Source organism: Giardia intestinalis, chromosome 3 (genome assembly GCF_000002435.2).
Source record: "Giardia intestinalis strain WB C6 chromosome 3, whole genome shotgun sequence".
NCBI classification, from domain to species: domain Eukaryota; phylum Fornicata; order Diplomonadida; family Hexamitidae; genus Giardia; species Giardia duodenalis.
Window position 1 is genome coordinate 430,505 of NC_051858.1, and position 26,509 is coordinate 457,013.

At 47.4% G+C, this 26,509-nt stretch overlaps 12 protein-coding genes across 12 annotated transcripts; 8 read left to right on the forward strand and 4 right to left on the reverse strand.

Annotated features, from left to right (window-relative positions):
- Positions 1–65: 65 nt before the first annotated feature.
- Positions 66–1,487, forward strand: GL50803_00111806 (uncharacterized protein; the record flags this gene model as incomplete). Its single annotated transcript, XM_001704126.1, has 1 exon — positions 66–1,487. The coding sequence occupies one exon, from the start codon at positions 66–68 to the stop codon at positions 1,485–1,487; it is 1,422 nt and encodes a 473-aa protein (XP_001704178.1).
- Positions 1,488–2,077: 590 nt separating this feature from the next.
- On the reverse strand, positions 2,078–3,985 carry GL50803_00101380 (VSP; the record flags this gene model as incomplete). The annotated part of the gene is made up of 1 exon (XM_001704128.2): positions 2,078–3,985. One exon carries the CDS (start codon positions 3,983–3,985, stop codon positions 2,078–2,080), a length of 1,908 nt encoding a protein of 635 aa, XP_001704180.2.
- Positions 3,986–4,645: 660 nt separating this feature from the next.
- On the forward strand, positions 4,646–6,394 carry GL50803_008217 (Uridine kinase; the record flags this gene model as incomplete). The annotated part of the gene is made up of 1 exon (XM_001704129.1): positions 4,646–6,394. The coding sequence occupies one exon, from the start codon at positions 4,646–4,648 to the stop codon at positions 6,392–6,394; it is 1,749 nt and encodes a 582-aa protein (XP_001704181.1).
- An 81-nt stretch (positions 6,395–6,475) lies between these two features.
- Positions 6,476–9,394, forward strand: GL50803_008218 (Kinase, NEK; the record flags this gene model as incomplete). The annotated part of the gene is made up of 1 exon (XM_001704130.1): positions 6,476–9,394. The coding sequence occupies one exon, from the start codon at positions 6,476–6,478 to the stop codon at positions 9,392–9,394; it is 2,919 nt and encodes a 972-aa protein (XP_001704182.1).
- A 56-nt stretch (positions 9,395–9,450) lies between these two features.
- Positions 9,451–11,571, forward strand: GL50803_0016251 (Kinase, NEK; the record flags this gene model as incomplete). Its single annotated transcript, XM_001704131.1, has 1 exon — positions 9,451–11,571. One exon carries the CDS (start codon positions 9,451–9,453, stop codon positions 11,569–11,571), a length of 2,121 nt encoding a protein of 706 aa, XP_001704183.1.
- A 151-nt stretch (positions 11,572–11,722) lies between these two features.
- On the reverse strand, positions 11,723–13,210 carry GL50803_0061043 (uncharacterized protein; the record flags this gene model as incomplete). Its single annotated transcript, XM_038046254.1, has 1 exon — positions 11,723–13,210. The coding sequence occupies one exon, from the start codon at positions 13,208–13,210 to the stop codon at positions 11,723–11,725; it is 1,488 nt and encodes a 495-aa protein (XP_037901787.1).
- A 197-nt stretch (positions 13,211–13,407) lies between these two features.
- Positions 13,408–16,989, reverse strand: GL50803_0041288 (Mucin-like protein; the record flags this gene model as incomplete). Its single annotated transcript, XM_001704132.1, has 1 exon — positions 13,408–16,989. The coding sequence occupies one exon, from the start codon at positions 16,987–16,989 to the stop codon at positions 13,408–13,410; it is 3,582 nt and encodes a 1,193-aa protein (XP_001704184.1).
- A 245-nt stretch (positions 16,990–17,234) lies between these two features.
- Positions 17,235–20,033, reverse strand: GL50803_0061044 (Mucin-like protein; the record flags this gene model as incomplete). Its single annotated transcript, XM_038046255.1, has 1 exon — positions 17,235–20,033. The coding sequence occupies one exon, from the start codon at positions 20,031–20,033 to the stop codon at positions 17,235–17,237; it is 2,799 nt and encodes a 932-aa protein (XP_037901788.1).
- Positions 20,034–20,251: 218 nt separating this feature from the next.
- Positions 20,252–22,021, forward strand: GL50803_0016289 (uncharacterized protein; the record flags this gene model as incomplete). The annotated part of the gene is made up of 1 exon (XM_038045856.1): positions 20,252–22,021. The coding sequence occupies one exon, from the start codon at positions 20,252–20,254 to the stop codon at positions 22,019–22,021; it is 1,770 nt and encodes a 589-aa protein (XP_037901789.1).
- A 78-nt stretch (positions 22,022–22,099) lies between these two features.
- On the forward strand, positions 22,100–22,600 carry GL50803_003720 (uncharacterized protein; the record flags this gene model as incomplete). Its single annotated transcript, XM_001706201.2, has 1 exon — positions 22,100–22,600. The coding sequence occupies one exon, from the start codon at positions 22,100–22,102 to the stop codon at positions 22,598–22,600; it is 501 nt and encodes a 166-aa protein (XP_001706253.2).
- A 5-nt stretch (positions 22,601–22,605) lies between these two features.
- Positions 22,606–23,808, forward strand: GL50803_0016288 (uncharacterized protein; the record flags this gene model as incomplete). The annotated part of the gene is made up of 1 exon (XM_038045855.1): positions 22,606–23,808. One exon carries the CDS (start codon positions 22,606–22,608, stop codon positions 23,806–23,808), a length of 1,203 nt encoding a protein of 400 aa, XP_037901790.1.
- Positions 23,809–23,973: 165 nt separating this feature from the next.
- On the forward strand, positions 23,974–26,403 carry GL50803_0016287 (Tetratricopeptide repeat-containing protein; the record flags this gene model as incomplete). Its single annotated transcript, XM_001706203.2, has 1 exon — positions 23,974–26,403. The coding sequence occupies one exon, from the start codon at positions 23,974–23,976 to the stop codon at positions 26,401–26,403; it is 2,430 nt and encodes an 809-aa protein (XP_001706255.2).
- Between the last annotated feature and the right edge of the window lie 106 nt (positions 26,404–26,509).

Below are 26,509 nucleotides of genomic sequence, written 5' to 3' on the forward strand. Positions count from 1 at the left end.
AATTATAAGTCTAATATCTTAATGATTTTGTCAAGATTTAGGGATGTATCCCTGCCATTTCATCTATGTCCAGTGCAGAGTTTAGTGTCACGAGTACCACTTCAGGCAGCGCCTTTCAGTACTCGGCAGTCGTCCCTACCATCATTGTCTCTAGATTCGATTACAATAACTGCTGGGCCGAAATAGACATCCTGCAAAGCGTTTATGAAGATGATGGCGCCATGGACATTAATGTCAAGCCGCTGTATTGTGATATTCCAGCAGAAGCCAAGCTCTATGCCATTTTCCGTATCTCCGAAGTCGAAACAGCCACATTTCCATTGGAGCCTCAGAGCACGAGGGCAGGTGGATATGCTCCTCTAGCCTCAGAATACATACACACCAAGGCACAAACTTTTAAGATAAATTGCAGCACCATCTCTTCGTCCCCTGCGTCTAAGCAGAAAATGACAACTGCTGAATGCACTCGGATCTTCCGCACCTTTATTAGCTATCCCTATCACCTGGCACGCCTGGGCGCCTCCTTCAGCTTCACCAATTCAAGCTCCACGGGCGGTGTTGTGGTGATGCAACCCTCCACAAATCTGCGCGACAACTCAACAGCTCTTTGTTTCAGCACCGCATCTGTGCGGCTTTACAGAGACAAGATCTGCATGGAACTTAGAGCGCCCACCGCGGAGTCCTCAGCGTGCACGTTGGCTGGAGACGTAAAAAGCACCTACTTTTACTTTAGCTTATCAAACAATGTTGATCCGTTCTACGCTAGCGTGAAGTGCTACTATACACGACTGGATCCTGATTTCACGTTTAACACATCCGTTAGGAGCCGGTACTGGTATACTTGTAAAGATAAGACGTGCAAGGATACGTTCGCGTCCATAATCGACCACCGCAACACCTCTGTCGCCAAGTACGGCGTCTACATGACAAACTTGGCTGGTCAGGAAGTGAAGCGCTTGCTCTTCACCGCTCATCCCCCCAATGTTACTTGCTTTGCCGACATGTATGCCGAGGTGATGGATGACACCCTCTGCATACATGCTACCTTGCCGCCGAACGAAGACTATTGCAATATCCTGGAACTCCCATCCACCACAACGTTCAGAGTCAAGCTCTGGTACACTGCCGGTTCCGGAATAGAGTCTGCCAGTGTCAGTTTAGCCGGTGAATTCAAATATACCGGTGTCTTCGCAAACTTACTATGCTTTACATGCTCCAACAATTGGGTTCCAAACGACAAGTATTTCAATGGCAAGTACTGCAGCTCGCAGCTCTCCTTTATCAAGTCACAATATAAGAAGCTGCACTCCTACATCACCGTCGAGATAGACGATATTGTAGAGGTCCCCGACAATGTCTATTTTCTTGATAACAGGGGCCTTCTCATAACTTCTTTGGTTTTGGCGTTGATTAGTGTAATTGTAACCGTAACAATTGTTACGTTGGAGTTCTTGCAGATTTGTAAAAAGAAGGGGCGCGGAAAATGATCTCTGTCTTGTGAGTGGCAATTCCATTAAGAAAGCTTACCCTTTACTTGTGGTTGACCCCGGAAGCTCCGCGCTATCACAGTAGTGGTCAATATATAATTGTAGACACTCACTGCTCCATGATGGAGAGCACTGTATCGGTAGGGTTGCCGGTTCTTGCACAATCGGCAACCACATCTTTGAGGCACCGATCCCAGCAGTCCATAACGATGACGATGGAGTGGGCGTCTCTGAGCACCTGGTAGTGCCTAATGACGCCTGGGTGTGAGCGTCTGGAAATGGTGACCAGCGCGACCCAGTGGCCTCCGTGGGCTTCCCACTCTGAGCTTTGGATAGCTACCTATCACATGGACAGTACCAAAGCTGCCCACATCAAGCACCCCTCCTCGCATCGATGCAGCTCGTCGGCGGGCACAGGATATCGAGTGCACCGTCCCCGGCCATGACGGTATCAACGGCACTGTGCAGAGCACGCTCGGGGGCAGGGGAGCGGCCACCCCTGCTCCCGGTTGCAGGCTGGCTGGCGAAGTATACGAGGCGCACCCGCTTGTCGGCAGCTGCACCACTAGTGACGCGTTTACTACCTAAGTCTACGCCTTGCCCCTGCAGATGAACCACCAGCAGAGGAACCCTACAAGGCCAGCCACGACAACCACCACAGCAACGGAGATCCCCGCTATGGCGCCAGTGGAGAGGCCGCTCTTGTTCGTGCTTCCGCCATTGTTATCGTTATCGCCGTTGTTAGTGCCGTCTGTCTTAACATAGCAGGTAACAGGAGTCGGCGCATTAGGAGACGAAGGAGCTTTACAGCTCACGCAATTAGGTACGCCTTGGATGTTACCACTTGTTTCAGAACACTTTTTACACTCTTTTCCAGTGTCAAGATAGTATCCAGAATAGCACTCAGTACACGTCTTCACACCGCTATCGCCGCTGCACTTTGAGCAGTTGGCTGGACACGGAGGACACGCGCCTGTTTGAGGATCTGCATTCTGTCCATTGGCGCAGTTTGCACACTTTCCATTGGCCCCTGCGGCTATGCACAAAGTGTTACCTGGGAATGCCCCGGTTTTATAGCATCCGCCAGATTCTAAGAAGTATGCGCCCGTGCAACTAGTGCAGACTCCTTCTCCGGCCACACACTCCGCGGCTGCGCGGGCTGTTGTAGAGACGCACATGTCGTTTATCGGAACGAACCCTGTCTTGCACCTGCTGCAATACTTGGAGCCCCCAACGACGGCCGTGCACTGACCAGCTTCGCAGTTCTCTGCGTACCTTCCCGTGCACTCCTGGATGCATTTGCCAGTAGTCGGATCGCCATCATGCTCAAGTACAGACCCGGGGTAGCAGGCTGTACAGGAGGCTTCTGCGTTGTCACTACAGTTTGCACATGACTCGTGGCAGCGGGTGCACACCTTGCTATTGGCATATGTGCCAGCAGGACAATCGAGCATGCACTCGTCCTTCAGGGGGCTCAGATTATTATTAGTACACTCAGAGCACGTAACTATTGGACCTGCTCTTGCAGATGTTGCTTTGAGGGAGCACTTCTTGCAGTTGGCTATGCCACCCTTATCGGCTTCACTACACAGAGCACATACCTTCCTGTTACTATTCTGTGCATCGGTCATGGGGAAGAATCCATCCTTACACTCCTCTGCACTGGCACAAGAGGCTGTCCCCGATTCTGTCTTCAGATACTTATCTGCCTGGCACTCAGTGCACGTTGCAGGGCCGGCACTCTGTGGCTTAGTGCACTTGGCACATCCAGCGACGCCCTTCCAAGCACCAGATCCCTGAGTAGCATCTCCGCACGATATGCAAGGGCCCTCGCTCCCCTCTGTTGCTAAGAAGTACGTCTCTGCCGTGCACGACTTGCACTTGCTGACTGTCCCGTCGGTGCAGGTCAGGCAGTTATCTGCACATGCTGTACATGTCTTTCCTTTACTATTATCTACAAAGTATCCGCTCTCGCATGCTGTGCACGTGGCAGCCTTGGGAGTAGTAGTATCACTTGCTTCTGTGGGCTCCTCACACTGAGTGCAATGCAATACGCCCTTGTACTTTTTATCGTTCTTAACTGTTATTTCCTCTTCGTCTCCACATGGTATGACCGACTGGTGAGAGGCGTCTGCGCCCGGCGGCACGAAGTACCCAGCCTTAGCCTGCGTGCACACTCCATCAGTTGCTGTTTCACACATCGTGTTGCCAGGTGCCTGGCTATCCTTGTAGCATCCGCCCTTGTACATGAAGGACTTATTAGCGCACTGTGTACATACTCCATCTTGTTTTTGGCTACATTCGTTGTTGTCTGCTGAGCACACTCCGTCCGTTGGGGCAGATTGAGACCCACCGCCGTTGCACTGGGAGCAGTACTTCTTGCCGTTGATGACGGCGCTACAGGCCTTGCAAGTGTCGGGCTGATCACCAGAGACGGTTGTGCACTCCTCTGTCGCCAGTTGGAGCGCAAGGCCGATCAGCAAAAACGCGTAGAACATTGTGGCTCGACGCTCTGTCACACAGAGATATAGCAGCTCCGTTCGCCAGTCCACCCCTTCATGGCATCTGCCTGTGCTGCATGACGCACTGGCAGGGAAGGCCCTCCACAGGCCTGCGGAGAAGCGGAGTCGTATCGATTCCACTCTTATGACCTGCCGCTCCGAGCTTCTGTGACTGGCCGGCTGTGAGATGGATTGATCAGTATAGGTCTCCCCCTTATGCTGCAAGGCGTACCATAGTAGTGGCTACACGGCGGCCATGCTTCGCTCTTCGCTGTGATGTGAGGGCTTCCATTGGCGTCAGCGACAGGCGGAGCTGGCTCGTCCTATCCCAGTCCTGTAGTGTCACGTAATCCCTAATCCGTCGGAACTTTCGGCACCATACGGCATATGGCTGCCCAGCCACAGAAAGGGTCGTCTTAGCGGTAGGCCGTAGGTAGGATGCACAGGAGCAGGCCTACACTCGCCCCAGAATCTATGTGCTAGCTTCGGTGGCCTCGCACTCTGCACACCAGGCCGCTCCCGTCTAAGCGCGGCCAAAGTGAAAGCTGGGTCGAGAGGGGTCTATTCGCTGACCGCTGGACCGCGCCATCCGGTGGGCCCAGTAGTACAACACACCGTGACAAAGTGAATCCAGCCCACCGGACCATTTAAAAAACTATGAGTGGTACATACAGCCTGGAGGATATGGCGGGGTACCATTCGATCTATGATGATGTTACTCTCCCACCAATCACCCTCACATACTTGCCCACTGGTCAGCAAATCACAACTAAGTCTGAAATACCTGTGGGCCAGGCATTGAAGGTGTTTGATCCCGAAATCAACGCCATAGCCGCTCTCGTTAACAATGAGATCTTAAGCCTCAATGAAAAGTTGGACATAAGCAGCACAATAGAGCCTATATTCTTCAAAGGCGAGTATGCGCGCCAGATCTTTTGTGACTCTTTCACGGTGGCACTGCAGGCTGCTGCAACTAAGCTCTTTCGCGGGCAGGCTCTTGAATGTTGCTACATCATGCAGAATGCTAGGTTTTTCAAGTTCACCGACATGGCCCTTACTCGTGACGATCTAGACGCTCTAAAGGCTTTATTGATCGACATCTCAGACGCTGACCTCAAAATCTCGCGTACTACTGTTTCGTTTAACGACGCACTTCACTACCTAAAGGAAATTCATCATAAGGGCTCTTGTAACCTGCTTACGTCTATCAACACGTCAAAGGTTTCTATGGCAAGAATATACTCCAAAGAGCTTAGTATTGATTTCAGAACCCTCTGGATTTCTACGCTCGCACCTTCTACCGGCGTCTTAGGAAAGAATCTATGGACGATGAAGCTTCACGATGCAGGGATACTTGTTCATCTCACCGATGACTTTGTCAATGTTAAGCCTCCCAATGCTAAGCTTGAGAGCCAACTTGCTCCAATCATGATGGCCTATAAAAACTGGTCATCTGTCCTTCGGGTGCCGAATGTAGCGGCTTTGAATGAACTAATTCCTAACAGGACAAGAATTCGTGAGTTCATCAACACGTGCGAGTTCAGACACGAGAAGCACATTTCTGAAGTAGCTAAATCTATCCCAGATGATGTCCGCTGCATCTTTGTAGCTGGCCCCAGCTCGTCATCTAAAACCACGTTCAGCAACAGGCTCTCTGTGCATCTCCGTACTCGCAACTTCCAGCCCATCCGCGTCAGCCTAGATGACTATTATATGAATCCGGATAATATCCCCCGTCTAGAGAACGACCCAACAAAGCCAGATTTTGAACATATAGAAGCGCTGGATCTTAAGAGGCTGAGCGAAAACCTTCACGGATTACTTAATGGAGAAGAGGTGACCATGGCCCATTATGACTTCAGGACGAAGACTGCAGGAGACGGCAAGAAGCTGAAGCTTCCGTCGGGCGGGGTCCTCATAATTGAGGGCATCCACGCTCTGAATGACCGCATAACCTCTGCTGTTCCTGCTGATAAGAGGTGTAGAATCTTTATACAGCCAGTGGGAAACTTGATCTGGGACGAGCTGCGTCTGTTTGAAAGCGTGGATACACGCCTACTTCGCAGAATGTGTCGTGACTTTGTTTTCAGGAACCGCAGCGCAGATGGCACATTGGACTTTTGGCCAAGCGTCAGAGCTGGCGAAGAACGCTGGATATTGTCGAACCAGAGTAAGTGTGAGATATACTTCAACTCTTCAGTGCTGTACGAGCTCTTCACGCTCAAGGTCTTTGCAATTCCACTTCTCAAGTCAGTGCCACAATCTAGCCGCAACTTCCCATCGGCCCGTCGTCTCCTGCGCCTTCTGGAGCCATTTCTCCCCATACCCGTTGAGCTAACTCCAGAGATTTCCCTTAGTCGCGAGTTTCTTCCATCTGGAAGCATCTTCGAAGACTTCTTCTTCTAGCCCCGCGTGTGGTGGTCTTACTTGTTTACATTCAATCCTTGAGTGAATTTGGGTGGTTGAGGTCTGATTAAAGATTCAAAAATGACGCGGTTAGCGACTCTCATGTCTCGGTATCAGCTTCTAAGCAAGCTGGGCAAAGGATCCAGGAGCACGATATACCTGGCTCAAGACAATGAAACAGGCAATTATTTGGCATGTAAAGAACTTTGTTATCGCGACTGGGATTCGTCGGAACTGAGCCTTCTAGAACATGAGATAATGGTAAATAGGGCGCTAGTTCATCCTAACATTATGCGGTATCAATATATTCTTAACGATAAGGAGAACTGTCGCTATTACCTCTTGATGAGTTACTTTTCTAAATCAGATTTGGGGTACCAGCTCGTCAAGCGTAAGGAAACACATGCACGATTCAAGGAGGCAACCATATGGACTCTCATGGCGCAGTTGTATGATGTGCTTCTTTATTTGCACTCTGTTGATAAGCGCCACAGTACTGATATCTCCATTGCTCTATTAAGGGATTTCAGACCATCCAATTTCTTTCTGTCTAGTCGCGGTATTATTCAAATTAAATCTTTGCAGCACCTCAAGCTTCTCGAATTTGGCTCTGTAGAGGCCGAGCCGTTTGCAAGCAAGCTTCCTCCACTGCTCGTACCATATTTGGCACCCGATGTTTTGCAAGGAAACTATTACAGCGCATCATCTGATATCTGGTCTCTAGGATGCCTTCTCTATGAGTTGTGTACATTTCAGGCCTTTGTTACAGGGCGTACACCCAACGATGTCCTCCAGGCGCTAGCAGGCGCTAGACACCCCATTGTTTTGGACCATTATTCACAAAGCTTATCACACGTTCTCAGCCTTATGCTCCAGCCCAATTCCCGAGATCGCATTACCCTGAAGCAGTTGGGGTCGTTTCCACAGCTAAAGTCGGCCTGGGAGCAATATAAGGCATACATCACCCACACAAGGAAACCTGTGGGTGATCCTATACCCTTACTGTTCCATTGCAAGTGCGGTGGGGATGGCCATAGTTGCTGCCTGGATGCTCGCCGCAAGAATGGCCTTCCAGATACATATATTTCGCGGAGAGACCTCCAGAGTGATGCAGTGACTCCGGCTAACCTCTGGCAACAAAGCACCTCTTCTCGCTTACTAGCTTCCAAGCGCCACAAGTCTAACGGCGAATTCGAGGTTGTCCACGTGAATCAGCGTGCAGAAGACGAGGATGGAATTAAATATGAACGCTTGGAATCAGATGCTCTTGCGCTGGAAGATAGATTGGGTTACACACCGAATGCAACGGGTGTTGTATTTACACAACCGGCCATACAGGCAATCGATCTGAACAGTACACGCCAATCTCCATCGAATACCACCAAGGAGTCATACTTTGCAACTCATGGGCGCTACCCCAAAGGGGTTGTGAACCGCCTAGTCTATAGCAATGAAAATAGCCGTATGGAGGGCGGCGGGGCGCTGCAAACTCAATTTGAATTGGTAGAAAAAGTCATTGAAGACTCTCCTTCTATTAGAAATCCGTCCAGCGCGAAATATATAGAATATGGCAATTTTGCAGGCCGCACTATGCTCAACACAACCATCGGTGGTCAAGGAAACATGACAATGATGGGAGGAGTTCTTGGCCCTGTGAATGTAGATGAGATTTTCAAGGGCGAGGAGGTTGAGACACAGGATAGGGCATGCAGTCCGATTATCGTTAGTGTGCATTCTCCCAACTACACTAGAACAGAGCTTGACAGCCTGATGACAAACGATGGTGTCACACGCCATACTAGAAAGCATAGAAACGAGTTCGGTGATACAATCAGCACCTGCTGGCAGCCTTCTCTAAAGAGCAATATTTCTTCTGTAAGGACTCTTGACTTGGATGAAAAGGTTGCTTCAATTAACATGCCTTCGACACCAAATCACCGTCTAAGGGACAGTAGCTATGATATTTATCCCACATTAAATTCTAGCGGAGGTATGGCAGAATCTCTATATGCCAATTCTCTTTCTCCGCCGAAGAAAAACAAAACCTCTATCAATGATAGCCATGACTCTAAGATCACTAGCCATATTTTCTCGCCGTCCTACAAGGCATCCTTTTATGATCCAAAAATGCTATCCACACCGAAGGCTTTCGAGGCATTTAGCTCTGATGAAGAAGGACAGCATAGTGATGTGCCGCAAGAGGTAATTAACTACCGTCGAAGCCCCCCTGCATCCTTATATGAAGAGCCTTTACGCTTGGATTACCACAGGCACCCAGTACAGGTGCCTATTGTTTATACTACTGATGATACGGTTTCATACATTGATATTCTTAAAAGCACACAATCCACAACCAGAGCAGTTGGTCCTAATAAACCGGAAAAGCTGAAGAAACAGAAGAAGTCCAAAGAACCTACCCAGCCCCCTGTAATATCATTTGAGGACGATTGCTCTGTTGGTAGACTACCTACGCCTGATAGGACAATGATAAAGGTAAGCCACCGGGATTCTATCAGAGAGCCAGGAAACGATGATCATCTTATTTCTGCGTATTCTCGATGGTCGTCGCCTTCAATTACTCCACAACCTCCTGCAGCACCCTGCACATATGAACATTATCATGCATCGTATGTCCCACGTAATAAGCTAACGCCGCCGAAGACAATACAGGTTCCGCTCCCAGGCGACTACACTCACTATGCCTTTTCATCAAATAAGATTGAAAAATCATCAGCATTAGCCAAAGACATACATGGTGCGCATGAGCCTACGTCTACCAACAATCTAGCACTGTCCAGGAACAGCATTGCACATGTTTATGAGACGCATTTTCTGCCCCATGAAAGGTATGTTTCTAAGCATGAGTTACAAAGAACACACCCTGTCACGTTTTCTATGTTAAACACTACCACTAACGGGACAAGAAGCGGAGCAGAGGGGTTGAGAAATACGCTATCCACTGACAGAGGTGTTGGAAGCTCAAGTCAAGTCACTTTGTAAGCCACACCATATGTCAATAAGTGAATGGCTGCTTGGAAATCATTTCTGTTATAAAAATGGCAAATCAGATTCTGGCCGGTGTCCTTCAATTAGAGCAGGTCCTGGCCACCGGAGAACACAGTGTCATATATCAGTGCGCTGACTTACGGACTGGGAGTACATACGCATGTAAGAAGATCTGTTATTCACGATTTGATCAGCTTAAAGAAGACGCTCTTAACCACGAACTTGCTGTCGTGCATAGAGCTAATCATGGAAATGTGGTTGCATACTTAGATGTTATACATGATAAACCATGCCAAACATATTACATTATTATGCCTTTTTACAGATTTTACGATCTAGGAACGCAAATTTGTAAGAAAATTGAAGAGGGCGGTCGTTTTGAAGAGGCATGCGTTTGGCTAATATTAGTGCAGTGTCTTCTTGCTCTAGACTACCTTGACACGGAGCTCTCTGACGTCGACGCAGATGCACGTCCCACAAATAAGCTTGTCTTCGGAAACATTCGGCCCACCAGTATCTATGTTGATTTGCAAGGGAATACGTACATAAATACATTTAGATTGTCAAAGTATCCTTCGCTTTTGAATGGCACTGCAGCTCCCAAGTTAGCACCATACTGGGCTCCAGAGCAGCTCATGAACTATTCACATAGTAGTAAGATAGAGATTTGGTCGCTAGGTTGCATAGTTTACGAAATGTGTCTCTTGCACAGTTTGTTCAGAGGCACATGCGAAGACGTATTAGAGCAAATACAGAAGCTAAGGCGACCTGTCAAGCTGCCTAATTACTCAGCACAGTTGGAGGAGGTAGTTAACAGCCTTCTAGAGCCGTCTCCAGACAAACGTCTCTCTGCAGCAGAGCTCCTCAAGCATCCGACAATCTTGGAGTACAAGCGCTTTTATGATGAGCAGATAGTTTCTAGGAAGCTTGCCTTAGGGCACCAGCTTCCACGGATGGGTCTTTGCAAAATCTGCGGCGGGAATGGATTAGATTGTTGCGAAATAGTTCGACTTGCAGTTGCCAACAGCAAAAGGCTATCTTATATAGATGAGCATGGGAATCTTGTTTACGTAGATACTCTTGCAGAGCAAAAGGCAGGGATCGCCCGTGTAGCCAATCAGCGAACTATGGACCGCATTTATTCTGTGATTAATCCAGATTCTCGGAAGGCAAATTACTTCAATATTCAGCCAGTGACGAAGGATATGATTCGAGCTAAGCAACAAGCCAGCTATGCATGGAAATCTGCACAAGATGAAGGTAGAACTAAAGGTGAAAACGCCCACTCTATTGTAATGAATTCAATAAAAGATGGATACAAGTACAACGAGCAGCGCAACTATTTCCCCAAAGAAAGATATCGAGACCCAAACACATATCCGCTTACTAATCTAGTTCCAGTAACGCTGATCCAATCTGCAGAGCATAAGCAAGGAACGAGATTGCAGTTAGCTTCTAGACAACGGAACGAGCTGGATCAATGGAGCTATGAGGGACTAGACACAATAAACTTCAAGACGCAATACTCAGAGCAGCCGTCATGGGCATACTCCGGCAACACAGATATGAAGGATGTACCCAGTATCGTCTCTAATGCAGAGGAGCGAGCAGTTAGGCAAGATAATAATGATGCACCTTCTTATAAAGTAGGGCATAGTAGCGGCTTTTCCAGCACTATCGGCAATTCGTCTTTTATCGACGAGCTTCTCTTCCAGGTAAGGTCCGTATCTCCACCTAAGCCGGTCTGTAAGGACTTCGTTCCGCTAGTGTATGCGAATTCTTCGACGCCTCCTCCCAGCTATCAGTCGATGAACAGTGTCCCAGTAACAAAGGTAACTACAGAGTACGAGCTCTTCCAACCGTCTATTCATACACTACTAAATCCGTCAGTGAACCATGCCAGTCCAGCAGACACATCGGTACAGAGCGTAGCGCCTGTGAACATTTCGGGGCCCAGCGCCCACAGAGATGGGCCACAAGCGTTGCAGGCATCAGGACTAGAGCCTAAGTCGTCTCTACTCGTGTCCAGCGCTGTACCATCTAAGGCATCCACAATCTACAAGAAGGAACCGCTCTCCACTTCAGTCACTTCAGTATACAAAGACTCTGCGCTCTATGTCTCATCTGTTAACCCAGCTAGCGAGTATATGCCAGAACAAAAGCAAAAGTAGCTGGCTCTGATGACCGGCCTTATATTTTAAGTAAGTTCAGGACTTAAGATGTGTTAGTTCAAAAATAACAGACAAGTAATTCCACTAGTGTTTAAGTTGCATATCTTAATGTGTTATATGTGAGGGCTGGCCGACTGAAAGTATGCTTTGATTAATTTGTGCTTGAGTCTAGGGTAAGAGTTGTTTCTCGCTCTGTCATTTCCAGAGCCGTTACTAGCGTTGTAAGGGTTGACTGATCAGCAAATGTTTGCCCCATATGGTCAGCTGCTTCATTTTCTTCTTTATCTTTATCCATACTTACATCTTTTGATTCTCTTATGGAGCACGGGGGGACCGCAAGTCTTGCAGTCGGCTCTAGACCTGTTGCACTTAAGGAGATTATGCGTGGGGCACTCACTTTAGCCTGGCGTGCAGTAGCTTCAGCTAGCAGGATATTATCGTCTTCAATGTTAGTAGATTTATCGACATAAATCTCGATATTTGAGTCGTTAGGAATGACCGGAACAAGTACCACATTGCATCCTGAAAGCCGAATATCAGACAGAACGCTACTGAACTCTATGAGTGTCTGTTCTTCACTCTTTACGGCATCTAAGATCTGTTCTGGTGACAGCAGTGTATATGGTAAGGAGCGGTTTCCGTAGAACTCTCCTTGTTTTGTGTGCAAGAACATGTCCCAGTTGACTGCAAGACAGTCGTGCTCAAATAGTGTTTCGGCCTGTAGGCCTAAGAGGAAATTTAAAGCAGCCTCGCCGAATTCTTCGCTACTGTAGTTTGATAACTGGATGTTTTGGCTAACATCTTCAACGCTTTCAACAATCTGATTGTCGTCTTTAATCACAAATTGGTCGTCAGAATCTTTGTGTATTGTTTCATGGAAGTACTCTTTAACCAACTGAATATGCTCCTTATATGTGTACCCGGGCTTAAAGCAAAAGATAGTGAACAAGAGTGCAGTGTTCTCGACACTGTAAAGTCCTTCTAGTCTAAGGTAAAGCAGCCAATTGTACTTAGGAGACCTAGACGAAATTCCAAAGGGCTGCAGATTGACAGGCTTCTTGCAAATAAGTCTTGCTAAATTAACTAGAGTGCTGATGAAAATGGTAAGCCGTTTGAGCTTCGTCAGGGAGCATATGAGAACAGACTTGGATCCCTTACCAGCAGCCATTATCTGCCTGACTAATTGTACAGTCTTCTGTCTGTCTTGAGATAATTCAACATAGGCACGCTGGAGCTCAACAAGAGTCTTTAGCTTCGCCGTGTACACTTCTAAATACTCCGAATGAGACGAAAGAATAATGCTTGCATAGTTTCGTTCCAGTGGCGGTATATCTAAGGCTTTCCAAAGAGGTATGAGCGACCCAAATGGCTTACGTAGCCAAGCTGAAGACTCGGATGGTGACTTCAGTGGGCGCCTTTCACGATGAGCTAGGTTTATAGACGAGTATATCTGCCTGTCTACCAGTCTATTAGCTTTGAGGGAGCCTGTGTGTAGTGATACGTTATCGGGAGAAAGCAATCGCGTCTCTCTTCTACTTCTGCCTCTTCCAAGCACTCTTTCTAGACTGCTGTTTTTTCCTGGAGAGGAAGAAATCCGATATATGTCCTGGTACGAACACCCGGTGGTGTGGGAAGACATTAAAAAGTTTTTGAGGACAGGTTTTAAAGGATAGTTTGGGCAGTTATAGCTGGAGCTGATGCGTGGCAACCTACCCTTGTCAACCCTTTCATTACTAAAATGTGTTTGCCATTCTCCATATTATCAATTTTAAAGTATTGATACAATGCGCAGATAAGACCCAAATTCACTTCTGAGTATAGAGGGGGGTTACGTTGTTATCTTCGCTGTTTTCTGCCAGTCACTGGGAGATCCGTTGCTTCGCTTTGCGGCTGCGGATTAGCTGCTTCAGCACACTCTATTTCACCGTCCTCATTATAAAACGAGGTTTTCTTGGTATCGCTTTGATAGACACTCTGCTTCTTAACTTGGCGCGGTCCTGTTCTGCGTTGATTGATGGACACAGTTATAGTGTCGCTTTCAGAAGGAATACAAGCGATGTTTTGGAGCACAGACGATGCTATGCGATTTGTACCTGAATTACTGTTGTCCTTATGGGACGATTCTTTAGTTCCTACGTGAAGTACTTGTGGGTCATTGCTGCTATTGTAGTGGGGATCAAGTGAGATCTGCTTGTCCCTGCGGACTACTGAAGACGCCAACTGATCATTCCATTGACGACTATTAGATCCAACGGATGCACTCCCAGCTGGTCGATCTTTGGAAACCGACGGCTCTTGCCTGGAAGCCACTTTGGCTGCAGAGGCATGAATAGCCGACTGTTCACCAGATCGGGCGCTGAAAACATCATCAGGGGCTGTGTGAACACTAATCTGTTCTGGGTCGCGGAATCGCGAGGGGTGATCACTTGTAGGTTGATGTGCTTCGCTGAACAATCCCATATCCAGTTTAGATTCGGCTTCCGTTGGAGCAGACGTCCTGTGAGTCGAATAATCTGTGTGATACGACGATATTGGACCGATCGTAAGATCTTGTGGCAAAGGATCATTGAGGGCTATTCGATGATTAATTTGTGGAGCAATCGATTCATGTGTAGTCGATGATTCAATGGAGGGTGTTCTAATAGGTCTATAGGACGTTTCAGAGGCAGGTTCAGAGGATGGCTTCTCTCTTTCCAAGCTTTTGACGCGCGGAGGCAATCGGGCGTGCTGAACCTTAGCAGGGGAATGATGCTCCTGAGTAGCCACAGCAGTCTTATGCTGTTCAGAGTTTTTGGTCCATGACATGTTTAACTCCTGAACCTGTACATCTATCTCTTCCAATTGTAGGCTTCGCTTAGACGAACTACTAGGCTCCTTAGAGAAGTGCTTAATAAGGGAAGCCGGCTCCATTGAGATTGATGGAGACCTGGTTTGATGTTGCTGGCTTGGCAATACTGTTGATGAACTAGATAATGCCGTTGAATGTTCTGTCGCCTGTGTGGACGAGTTCAGCTCTACCACAGGGATGGAACCTCGTGCAACTGTTGCACTTTGAACGGTAGTGGCAGTGCATGCAAAAAAGTCTTGAGCAACATAAGGGTCAGAGGGATCCATCTTAGATCCCTCAGTAGGCAGATAAGAACTTGTATCATGAGATACATCATCTGGAGCAGGAGTCTTCTCTAAAGATGCCGCAGGGTTTGCAATACGTTTGGGAGAACAGAGAGTTCGGGAAGGCATAGTCTCAACGGGTGGGAGGGTAGTTAGAGAAGAAAGAGCTGGCTCAGTGAAGGTAGGCAGGGGAAGCTCTATAGTTGATACAACAACTGGGCTGTTAGGAATCAAAATTGTATCAATATTTGTGGTCGTTTCATATAATGCAGCCGAGAACGAATCCTGCCGCTCATGTTTAGAAACATCAATACTTCCAGGAATTATTTGAACGATAGATTGCTCTGCAAGGAAGTTGGAAATAAGATCGTCCTTGTGTTGTGGCTGAATGTTAGCAGGAAGGCTGGCATGGTTTAGTATTAAAGCTGGCTGTTCAAGGCTTGTAGTTATTGATAGATTATTAGTGGAATAGAGCTCGTCGATAATGGATGTTTCCAGTGGCGCTGTAGCCATGGCCTGCGAGTCCTGATCAGCATACATCTCTTCGATGATAGACTTTGTCACAGATGCGGAACGCAATGGTAGTGTAGGTGCACTGCTATGCATTTGCTGCACATAATTGGACAGGCGCGGCCCTTCGGTAAATTGTGCCGGTATTGGGGCTTCCAAGTCTTCTAGTTGCAGACGAGATTCTTCTGCAAGCAGAGAGGAGCGTTGTGTTGGAAGTGTAGAGGTTGCCACCTCAGCCGTAGCGTTAGGAATTTGCAATGAACTTGAAGCCTGCGAGGAGGCGTGAAATTCGGCGAGGGAACGCGGAAATCCTTCTAGTTCGCTAGATGCATCCCTTGCATGTGACACCCGCACAGAGGGCAGCGCTTTCACAATTGATTTTTCAAGGGTAGTCGGAATTGTGCTTATATGGTGGACAAGTCCAGTAACGTCTTCTCCGATGACATCTACGGGAGTGAAGGCACGAGACAAGAGATACTCATTACTGTGTTGCGGAATAGTTGAATGAGATCTGGAGATAGAAACGGCCGGAAGGGCTTTAGAGCTAATGGGGCCATCAGCCATGCTCATCTCTTCCAAGATAGAAAGATTGTTTTCGCGTACCTGACTATAGTTTGAAAATTGAGGTGGCGGGAGGTCTGGGAATACCAAATTGGTGCTGGCACCTGGAACTGTTCCCAGAATAGACGCATTAGCAGCAAACGGAACTGTTTCAATAAATGTATGTGCTGCTGTACAGTCAGTCATTATGTAAGGAGTGGATGGAGCTGAGCGCCTAGAAATAGACGGCTCCTTGGACCACACGGTGGGCTTTGGTTTGCGGATTACAGTTGCTCGATACTCCTTTGTGGGAGGAATCGAAGGACTGGTGACCTGCTTGACCTCATTTGTAACAGAAATAATCGGCGGTGTCTGTTTGATTAATTCGTTAGCAGAGGTAGACACATGTGGAGCAGGTTGGTGAGGAGCCAGTTCCTTGAGAGTCTGTTCTGGTCGAGGTTGTTCGCAAGAAGGAGTTCTAGACCTCTTAGAAGAGTGCATAACTAAAGAGTCCGATGGGCTATGGGTTTCCTCATAGGTCTCCTCCGGCTGCTCCGCCAGTAAGTCGCACGTTTCAAATTCGTCTAGCTGACCTTCGCAACCAGGCTCATCCGGAAAATCTAACGGTTTATGTGCCCGTTTAATCGTGGATCGCGACAGGGTAATAACGTGAGCTGGACTGGCGGGCTGAGGACAGAAACCTTTCGAGGAATCGCTAGATAGTAAACCCGGCTCTCTGGCAGTAGCGAATGTCATAGTGACCTCTGGAACCATAGTGCTCTGAGCTGAATTTGGTCTGGAGAGCTGAGTAGTAGAAGATACTGCTGGTGTTTCAGAGATGTCCATCAAGCTGCTGAGTACTGTTGTATGGTCCTGGAGTGGTTTATCAAACGACTTGCTTTCTAAATTAATAGTATTAATAGTTGATGGGTCAGCAAGAAAGTTTCGATGATGTGGATTTTCAACCACGTGAGAATCAGCTGCAAATGTCAAAATCATCTGAGTTACAGTTACATCTTCGTCTAGTGTACTTTCAGTAGAGCTTCTTGATTGGACAGAAGAGCTTTCCTTAGAACCTAAAGTAGTAGAGGATAGAACTTGAGGATGCTCACCAGCGTTTTCCTGGGCAATTGATGAATACTGATCTTGAGAATTTTGTTTAGGCACTTCATTGGAAGAATGCTTGATTAAAAATGAAGACTCGTGAGTTAAGGGCCTAGATAACGAATTTTCTTCTGCCTTATTTTGTGAATGCATAAAGTTCTCAATCAAAATATCGTAAGAAGTATCTCCATTACCATAAACATCTGTATTTAGCAAAGTATCCTCACACACCGTGTCTTCTGCCAAGGGCTTCTTTTGGTTTGTTCTCGATGCATCGGTAGGTTTTAATTTCCGTAAAGGTGGAAGGGATGATAAGGAATACGTTAGAACAAGCTCACTAACAGGTACATCTTCATTATCACAAGCTGGAGTAAGTACTCCCTCATGTATATCGTTAACTACAAGAAGGTCTTCGACGGGCTCCGCGGGCTCTGCAAGGCGTGCCTCCTCGGGCTCCTCAACGGGCGCTTCAGGTTCTTCGACGGGCTCCGCGGGTCTGCAAGGCGTGCCTCCTCGGGCTCCTCAACGGGCGCTTCAGGTTCTTCGACGGGCTCCGCGGGGTCTGCAAGGCGTGCCTCCTCGGGCTCCTCAACGGGCGCTTCAGGTTCTTCGACGGGCTCCGCGGGCTCTGCAAGGCGTGCCTCCTCGGGCTCCTCAACGGGCGCTTCAGGTTCTTCGACGGGCTCCGCGGGGTCTGCAAGGCGTGCCTCCTCGGGCTCCTCAACGGGCGCTTCAGGTTCTTCGACGGGCGCCTCTTGCTGCTCGGGCTGTTTCTTTGCAGGAAGAGAAGAGTAACTCTTACTAGCAGTAAGCTGCTGTAAACCAACAGACTCAGGTTCCTTTCTACTTCGAGATTGTAATAGCGGGGTCCCATCTGGTCGAGTAAAATCTGTTAGAGGAGTACTACATGGTTCGTCCAAGATGTCTTCGCGAATCCTAGATAAAAGGATGATATTATCACAGACGTGCTCGTCGTCAACTTCATATACTTGAAAGTGTTTGGCTGTACTAGAATCCTCATAGTCTGTAGAGTCTAGACAGGCGTATCGCCCAGTACTACTACTTCGTACTTGTGAAGTAGTGATCCTATCAAAATGACTAGAAGTGATCACCACACATGGAATGTATTCATCGTTGATATTAACTTGACTCTCAGGATGCTCGTTGTGTAGTAGATCAATTTCCCTTAGCAAGGATCCACCTGTCGAAAGAATATTTCTGGGTGAAGATATAGTTACAATAGTTGCGCTCATTACATCGTCTCGAGAGGCGATTTCCGTGGCAGTTGACGGCGGAAGCAACGTACACTCACTTATTTTGGGAATAAGGGCAGTAGCAGGAGAAATAATATTTAGATCTTTAGCATTGGTCGAGGAGCTTGGGGGCTGCGCAGTAAACTCAGCATATGGGTCCTCTGATGGTATGTCCAAACCTCCACTACTAGCTGCAAATGAAGGACCAACCACTTCTGGTTCAATAATATCTGGATCCTCATGATAACTTTGTTCATCATAGGTGCTTAAATTCTGAGTTGATGATATGGATGAGTGAGCTAGTGCTTGCATCTCTAGCGACTCCTCGTCCTTTGGAGGAGAAAGATTAACTATGGGAGCATCTTCGCGTAGATCATTGCCATCCATCTCAATAGTTGGTAGATCGGCTATCACTTCAGGTTGCGATGCAATCACAGCGGGAGATATTGACCCCGATGGCTCAAGCTGCACCTCGTGCTCATCAGGTTGTGGAAGTATAATATCCAGCGACGCCTTTAATGGTGGTAGAATAGTGGGCGCGCCTGATGAACCACTTAACGGTCTACTAGAGACATGAGTTGAAAGATGCTCATTAGATGCAAAATTCGCCTGTTCAGATTGACAAGCTTCGTTAGATACAGATGCATCTAAAGAAGAACGGTGGTCATCATCGGTAGAGCGTTCAATGTGAGCAATAGCAGAAGACTGTCTATGAGGAACAACACTTTCATCATCACCATCCGTTAGACGTCGTAGCAAGACTATTTTATTTGACCCTTCATCCTCCTGCGTAAAGATCCTGTCATAAACATCCAACGTATCCGAAGCTGAGAGCGGAGGAACAGCAACAATCCCACAATCACTTTTGTTTGCCTGCCTCATAAGATCGGTTAATTGGTTAATGGTTGTTCGCTCGACTGCAAATGCTGTGAACACTTCCTCTGGAGTCAGCTCCAGACAAGGAAGAGGAGCCTTGCCCATAGATGGCCCCCGCACCTGCTCTAAGTGTTCTACCCATCGCACCCCTAAATCATCTCCCTCAAAAGCAAACGTCATTGGAGGAGCAACCCCCAGTAGAAGAGCCAAGGATGCAAAATCATTGATAGGCGAGGCTGTGTCTACACCAGGGAGCATAACACATGCAGCTGGGGTATGAATGTTGTCATTTTGGTTTGAAAATTCTTCGTCTTTGACGCTATCCCACATACCGTAGAAGGAAGATAACAGGGCTTTATGGTCAGATAAAGCTTGACTCTTGCTATACTTTAAAACAGTAAACATAACTGCAAAATCGACTTGATTGAAACCTCTTTTCTTCATCCTCACGATGTAGTTTGGAGACTTCTGGGAAAATCCTGTTCTGAGAGGATTAAATGAAACTGGCTTTTCACAGATTACTCGTGATGCATTGACGACAGAAACTATGGAAATTATAGATGACCGAAGAAGGAGGAGATCGTTTGCAAGGGACTTCCTGCTCCCCTTTCCTCCTTTCAAAGCGCTTTCAATATTGCCAAAGGCGCTCTCATATTCCTGAATGCTTGTCAGGTATGCTTCTCTGAGATCTAAAAGAGCTTTTAACTTATTTATGTAGGTGGGGATCTCAGCCCTGTTTGCATCCAGTCGCTCATAAGCAAGATTGCGCTCTTCAATGCATACATCGAGGCTGTCCCACAGTGGTATAATATCTGTAAGAATATTCTTAGCCGTCTCAGTACGTCGCAACGGTGCTGGATTGTATGTGCGCGCAGTCTTGTAAGAAACGTCTTTTCTCGGCTTGTGCATTTGTTTTCTTGAGAGATCCGCGCTCATAAGCAAAGGATTTGCTTGCAAGTAGGGACTCTTGTAGGTGAACTTAGTGCCAGTCTGGGCAGACATGGCAGATGTATTAGTGACCAGACGCCCGCCAGAGGTAGGTCCACTATCACGACGAGACGTTCTCATTGCGTCAGTTTTTGGTGTGGATGATCGTAACACTGCCTGAGGTCTTGATCGGCCTCCAGTCCTCATAGATGAATCCGGAAACATTTGGTCCGCGATTTTTAAAATCCGGTTATAAATACGCCGACTGTCTTGGGAGCTTAAAGGAGGTCCAAAGGCTGCGTTCACTCACATCCGTCTCTCCTGCTTCAGGCTTGAGTTCACATTCTCTGCGACAAAACATGGCTACTCCTTCTCCTATTCGTAAGCATTCACAAAAGCAGGAAGAACGCCACGCCTTTTGGCGTTCACTTCTGCTAAAGTGTCCTGTGTTTGTTCCTGTTCAAGGGTCGACACACAAACTGCAAAAGATCACCGCTTACAGTATCTCCAAGCATGTGAATCGTACACGAGCAAACAGTCAATTAAACCCAGTTAGAACCCCTCCCCTTTCCAGGTCATTAACCAAAGCTGTCCCTGGATCACTTCAAAATACCCGAACGCCGCGTGGCTCTGCTGTCAGCTCAACCATCCGGAACACACCTCCCATAAGAAAACCCGGCCTCACCACGTCTGTTCTTTCTAATGACTCACTACTCTCACCATCCGGCACTACATCATTTGCAGTCTTCAAGCACCTCCCTAAGGGCTCTATAAATGGAAGTCTCTCTACGAGAAAGTCAACTGCAGAGCTGACTCTCTCAGAATGGACCCATCTCGAAGAAATGCAGACAGACTTAGGGCTTTGCGAGGCGGAAATTGCGTATTCAAAAGTTACGATCAAAAACAACCCGGCATTGGGTAAAGCATACTTCCGTAGAACAAAAAACCTTACTGAGTACAATTCTGCGTATCGAATAGCATATAAGGAGCGTGCAATCGTCTTAGCTCGTGTCCAGAAAAATATAAAAGAGCTTCGTGGTTCACGCATCGCTCTGCTACGTTCTCTTGAGCGGCTTCGCGCTCTGACTATCTACATGTGCTCATTGATTAATGCTGCTCGCTTGATCTGTGGGAAACCAGTAGTTCTGCCAGGGCTCAATTTATACAGTGAGCAAAACTGGCTCTATGACCTACGGCGTGAGCTCTTTATGAGCAGGAAAACCACCGCGATACTGCTTACGGTGTTCAAGCTCTTTGGTAGAAAAACATATGAGGATGTGCGCTCTGTTGTTGATGCGTATTTTACATCGTGTATTACCGATTTTCCCCCTACTCTGTCACTGTCCGAGCAAGAGCTAAGCCGAACGCTTGGCATGCCACCTAATGAAGATGCTTCACTTAAGAGCACTATGTCAGCTTCTAGCGCCCCTGCGATCAACGGTAAGACAGCTAGTGATGATGGATCGTCGCAACCTACTCTTGAGGCAGCGTACATTCCCGACGATAGCATGAATAACATGGGCTATTTCTCCAGAATGGACGGGCTATCTATGACCGATACCATCTATGATGAAGATGCAGATCTTGACAGAGTTACTGCGGGAGACGTGGCTCTCTACCTTTTGTTGGGTGTTAGCGCAGAAGAAATCTTCGACGGAGATGATTTGGCAGTGGCATGGAATACTCATATAGATAAAATCATAAATACATATCAACGCCTATCAAATGTGGAATTAGAGGAGGTCCCGTCATTACAGGACCTGCCAATTGTAGACATTCCCTTGTTGACAGGGCTCCAAATTGTGGAGATGGCTCGAACAGAAACTTTTATTGTGTCTGATTACATAAACCTCCTCAAGGACTTCGATAACGTTGGCTTGGACGTTGTCAGAATACCAGTTGATCCATCCGACCCCTTTGAGACGTATAGAGTTAACTTTGATCTATCTCTACTACGCGACAGTGCAGATCTAGCAGCATTTGAGTTAGATGGAAAATGTATTGGGTGCTCTTCTCTGTCCTCGAAAACTGCTCCTAGTTGCCCCGATGAAACAGCACATAGACCCAATAATTCTTCTCGCTCATCTGTATTTTCATTAACCAAGAGCATCTCAGTGGAGGAGAATTGACCCCTCTTTTCTGAGAGCCGCGGAAATTTAAAAAGCTTCGTCCTTTGCTTTTACCCCATGTCGCTTTCGCCCATCAGCATGAAGACAAGCCATTGGCAATATAGGAGGCCCACAAAGCAGCACATGAGCTGGGACTACTTTGAGTTGCTGAATCTTTACCGCGCAATAACTTTCGCAGGACTGAGTTACCTCAGCGGTGACGGTTTGCCAGAGGATGACTTGGTGATTGAGCAGTTTTATACTCTGAAAAAGGACTATATAAAGAAGTTTGAGCCTCTGGCCGTTTATCAAATGTATAGGGCACAAGTTCAGCGTACTCTGTTGCTAGGGGTAAATCATGATTGGATGACCTCCTTGCTGAGCATAGTTTTCCGGCTGTTGCGCGCAGAGGCGTGTATTCCTCATGAGAAGATAATGGCAGTCATAAATAACTTAACAAACCACGTCCACGAATACATCAAGGAAAATGCAGAACACAGGATATCTGGCTTTCTTGAGCGGTGGTCCCTTTCTAATAATGTTTTGCCTTCTCGCTGTCCGTCGGCCCACTTCAAACGCACCACAAGGGAACGAATTTAATAAATATGCCTTCTATTATTGACGCGAAGTCTTTTATAGAGGCACCCTCAAGGCATGGCCGTGCCTCTCCGCTCGATGCTGATCCTTGGGAAGATCTACCGACTATGAAGGTGGCCGTCGGAGCTGCACAACTGGTGTTACAAAAGTGCGGGGAGAGCAGTATGTTCTTGAACATGCACTACTCAACGAGCGTTACTTCCCGCAAGATTGCAATCAGGACATCTCCCTTTTTAAACGAAAAGCGTGTCAGCCGAGGGGCTTTAGCTGGAGACCAAGGAATCCCTAGTCATGTCAAGCCCGCTGTTTCTGTTATATTACTTGTCTCTTCCGCGTGCGCTAAAGCAGCCTCAGAGATTAGGAAGCAGATTTATGAGAGGTTCTATTGTAAGGAGGCCCAGCATCCAATCACTGATCCCGGAGATGACTTCAATGTCGTCCTCATAATCACAAGAAAACATCTAGAAGCCATGTTTAACAAGCACACAGGCTCGTTTGTGCGCACGTACTATTACGATAAACTTACAGAACTGCGCCGTGGTACGCGGCTCATGTGCTTAATGGACATTAGATTGCAGAAAGACCCTGTTGAGGGTAAAGTAATGACAACGCTGATGCAAGCTTTCACTGCTCCGCCATATGTTTTGGACATTAACTGCAAGGATTTTACTTTTAAGGTCATCGCGGGCTGCTTGGGCCATGATCTATGGCTCTACCCGTGGAGAGAGGCCTCTCTCAATTCTACCGAAATTTCCTTGATGAACTCCCATGCACGAACAGAGTACTTGCACATCCGTGACTTCATCACAACCTATGACGCCCGAAAGGCACGGACAGCAGCTGTGGACTCAGATGGTAACTGCTATCTCTTAGAAAGTAGGAAAGTCCTTCCATCTGAGTTTTCCATAACCATGCTGCATTTGAGTGGCGGGAAAGTGGAGAATTGTTTCGTTGGATCCACAAAAGAGCCACCCGATATGATAGCAAAGCGCATTTTCCTAGTTGGGAAAGTCCTTAGACTGGCATGTCCTGATCTTACGGTCTCTGCTTTTACTGTAGGGGGGATTTCTGCTCCACAAGTGCCTCTCTCGCAAGAGGGGCTGGGGTCATTGAGAACCTCCACTTTAGAGCTACCTAAATTGGATGGGCGGACGCACCCTATGAGTTCTAGAGATACCAAGCACAACAAAAGAAGTAAAGTGAAACTTTGAATGTGTTTGTGCATTTTATGCGTAACGACTCGACCTGGTACTGAGGTGGAATACAGAGTCGAATTCTCGGATACACAACTTTGTTCTAGTTATGTTCTGGTTGCCTTGGTATCTCTACAGCTGGTAAGACACATACAGATTGATTTTAAAAAGTCCAAAATTCCGATGGATCTTTCTGTTAAGCAACGCCTGAAGCTCTGCAAGGCAGAATTCGATGCTTGCTTTAGGCAGCTGCAATATGATAAGGCGTTACGCGCCATATGTCATGCAATAGAGATTACTCCAGATGATGTAAGCTTATATCTTAATAGAGCACAGTGTTACACCCAAATGGGCTTAACCCAAAAGGCCACCGAAGATGCACTCTATGTAATTGCAGCAGAACCAAACGATCACAGAGGATACCGCAGTAGAGCAGACGCACTCCTTTATCAGGGTGAATTTGAATTTTCACTCATTGACTATTATCATTGTATTGAAATGCGGCCTGATCTGGTAGACCACGAGACGGGCGTCAAGCGTTGCGAAGATGCAGTGAAAAAGGCAATTTTATATGATGACAAAGATATAGAACTCATTCTAGAACTGTTGGAGCTTGGGGTAATTGTTGAGGGCACCGTCTCTCATTCTTCGACTAAGGGGTTTTCCTTATGGACCCCGCCAGAACTTCCTGAAGAAGAGGATGTCGAGGGTTCACAATCTCTTGGCAATTTTCTGGCTCCATTAACCGACGAGAACCTTTCGAAAGATCTGCGGATACAGCAAAAACGCAAACCCGTAGACAACATTATAGTGCAAAGGCCTAAAACAACTCGACCGAAGAGCAGCCGTCTGCCCTTCTTTGATTTAGGAGCAGATAAGGACTTTCTTCGCGAATTACAATCGTTTCCGTTAGTCAAGGATCTTGCCGCGATGGGTACTGAATACATTGACCAACGAGAGCAATACTGGGGTCAATTGGCCAAGAAGGGGTATAGCTCCGATCACAACTCGCGCCGGCCTAACTCTGTCAAAGCACGGCCAAAGAAGGAATCAATTCCAACCTCATCTGAGCGCTCTCACTCAGCAAAAGTGCCTGATACACTTTCATACAATCGGCGAAGACTCTTGGAAGCGACAAAGTCCGGATCTAACATCAAGAAATTAGTCCCCTACACCTCTAAAGCGGTCGAAATGGCGCATGGTTCCCCTGCTGCTTCTCCAAAGCGATCACGTAGTCCAGTGGCGAGTCAGGCACCTGAGTCATCATCAGGGGCGTCAGGATTACATTCACAGATTGCTGCAGCTGTTGCCATGAGTGCACGACTCCAAATGCTCCAGAATGCTCAGGGCCTTTCATTGGAAGAAGCGCCTCCCACAGATACCCGTGTCTCAGACTCTATTTCAAACACAGATACCGATCAGTGTTTGTTTGACGAGCATATCGTACGAGCAGGAGCACACATTAAGCAGCGGAGTTCGTCTGAATCTACAAGGTCGACTTTAGACACAAAACCCCCCATCGATCCATATCTTCAGGTGACAAAGAAGGTTAACAAAAACACTCACCTCATGCATAATACGCCCAACCACAGACCTTCTACCTCTAAGGCCGCATCTGTAACGAAAAAGCCTTCGTCTGCATCGCGTCCACCCAAAACACGGAATAGAACAATAGAGCTGTCTGTTACCGACAAGCGTGATTACATTGGAGGAGTCGCTGGATTGGCTGCAGAAACACGGTCTAGCAGCATCCGGTCCCAGGCCTTTTCAAGGTACATCCTCAACACCGTGACTGCCGAGGCCCTTGCCAGCAAGCGCTCAAAGGTCAACCCGGTGACCTTGGCCCAGGAGGCCCGTACCTTAGAGACTTGGATAGACGGAAAGCAGAGAGATGTCCTTGATGCGGTTCAAAACGGGCTTCTCTGCGACTCTATCAAGCTCTGTAAAGAGGTTTTGGAGCGTATATGCAAGGGAGACCGGGTGTCGAAGGCTCTTCAAGATCTTCCACGTCGAAAAGCACAGTTTTACCTTTATATCGGGTGTACCTATTTTCTCTTAGACCAACGTCAGACTGACCACTCGCGGTCATGCCTTGCGAGTTTAAAGAACGCAGTCGACTATGCCAATCTGACGAAGGATTCGGTTCTGATACTGCAGTCTGTTCGTGAGCTTTCCAAGGCCATGCTTAATATGGGACAGGCCTTCAAGGCGATCGTGCCTCTTAAGAGCATTCTGCGACATTTTGAAGACATTCCACTGCTGGAGGCAGATACACTACTGTGCATTGGGAGGGCATACCATGACGGGGGTGACTATCTGAATGGGCTCACATACACCCACGAAGCTCTCGCTATCTATCAACGCCTCTACGTTAATGAAGACGAGCTCCCGATAGATTTTCCTGGCAAGCGGTGCAAGTATACTGTCTTCACAGAGCTGTCTCCGCGTCACAACTACTGCTTCTGCCTCTGTCTCATCGGCCGGTGCCACTTAGCCCAAAATGACAAAGCCCTAGCAAAGCAGTATCTTGAGCATTGCAAGAGCCTCGGAAAATTATGGAAAGACAGCACGGCATGGCACACGGCCACGGAGCTGCTCAGATTCATTTATTAGTTAAACTTCCTCTGCCTGTAAGATATACCAATTACCAAAGGCCACTTAAATTCCTATCTTAATATCTGTAGTTATAAAATTTTAACAGACTTCTGTAAGATTTAGC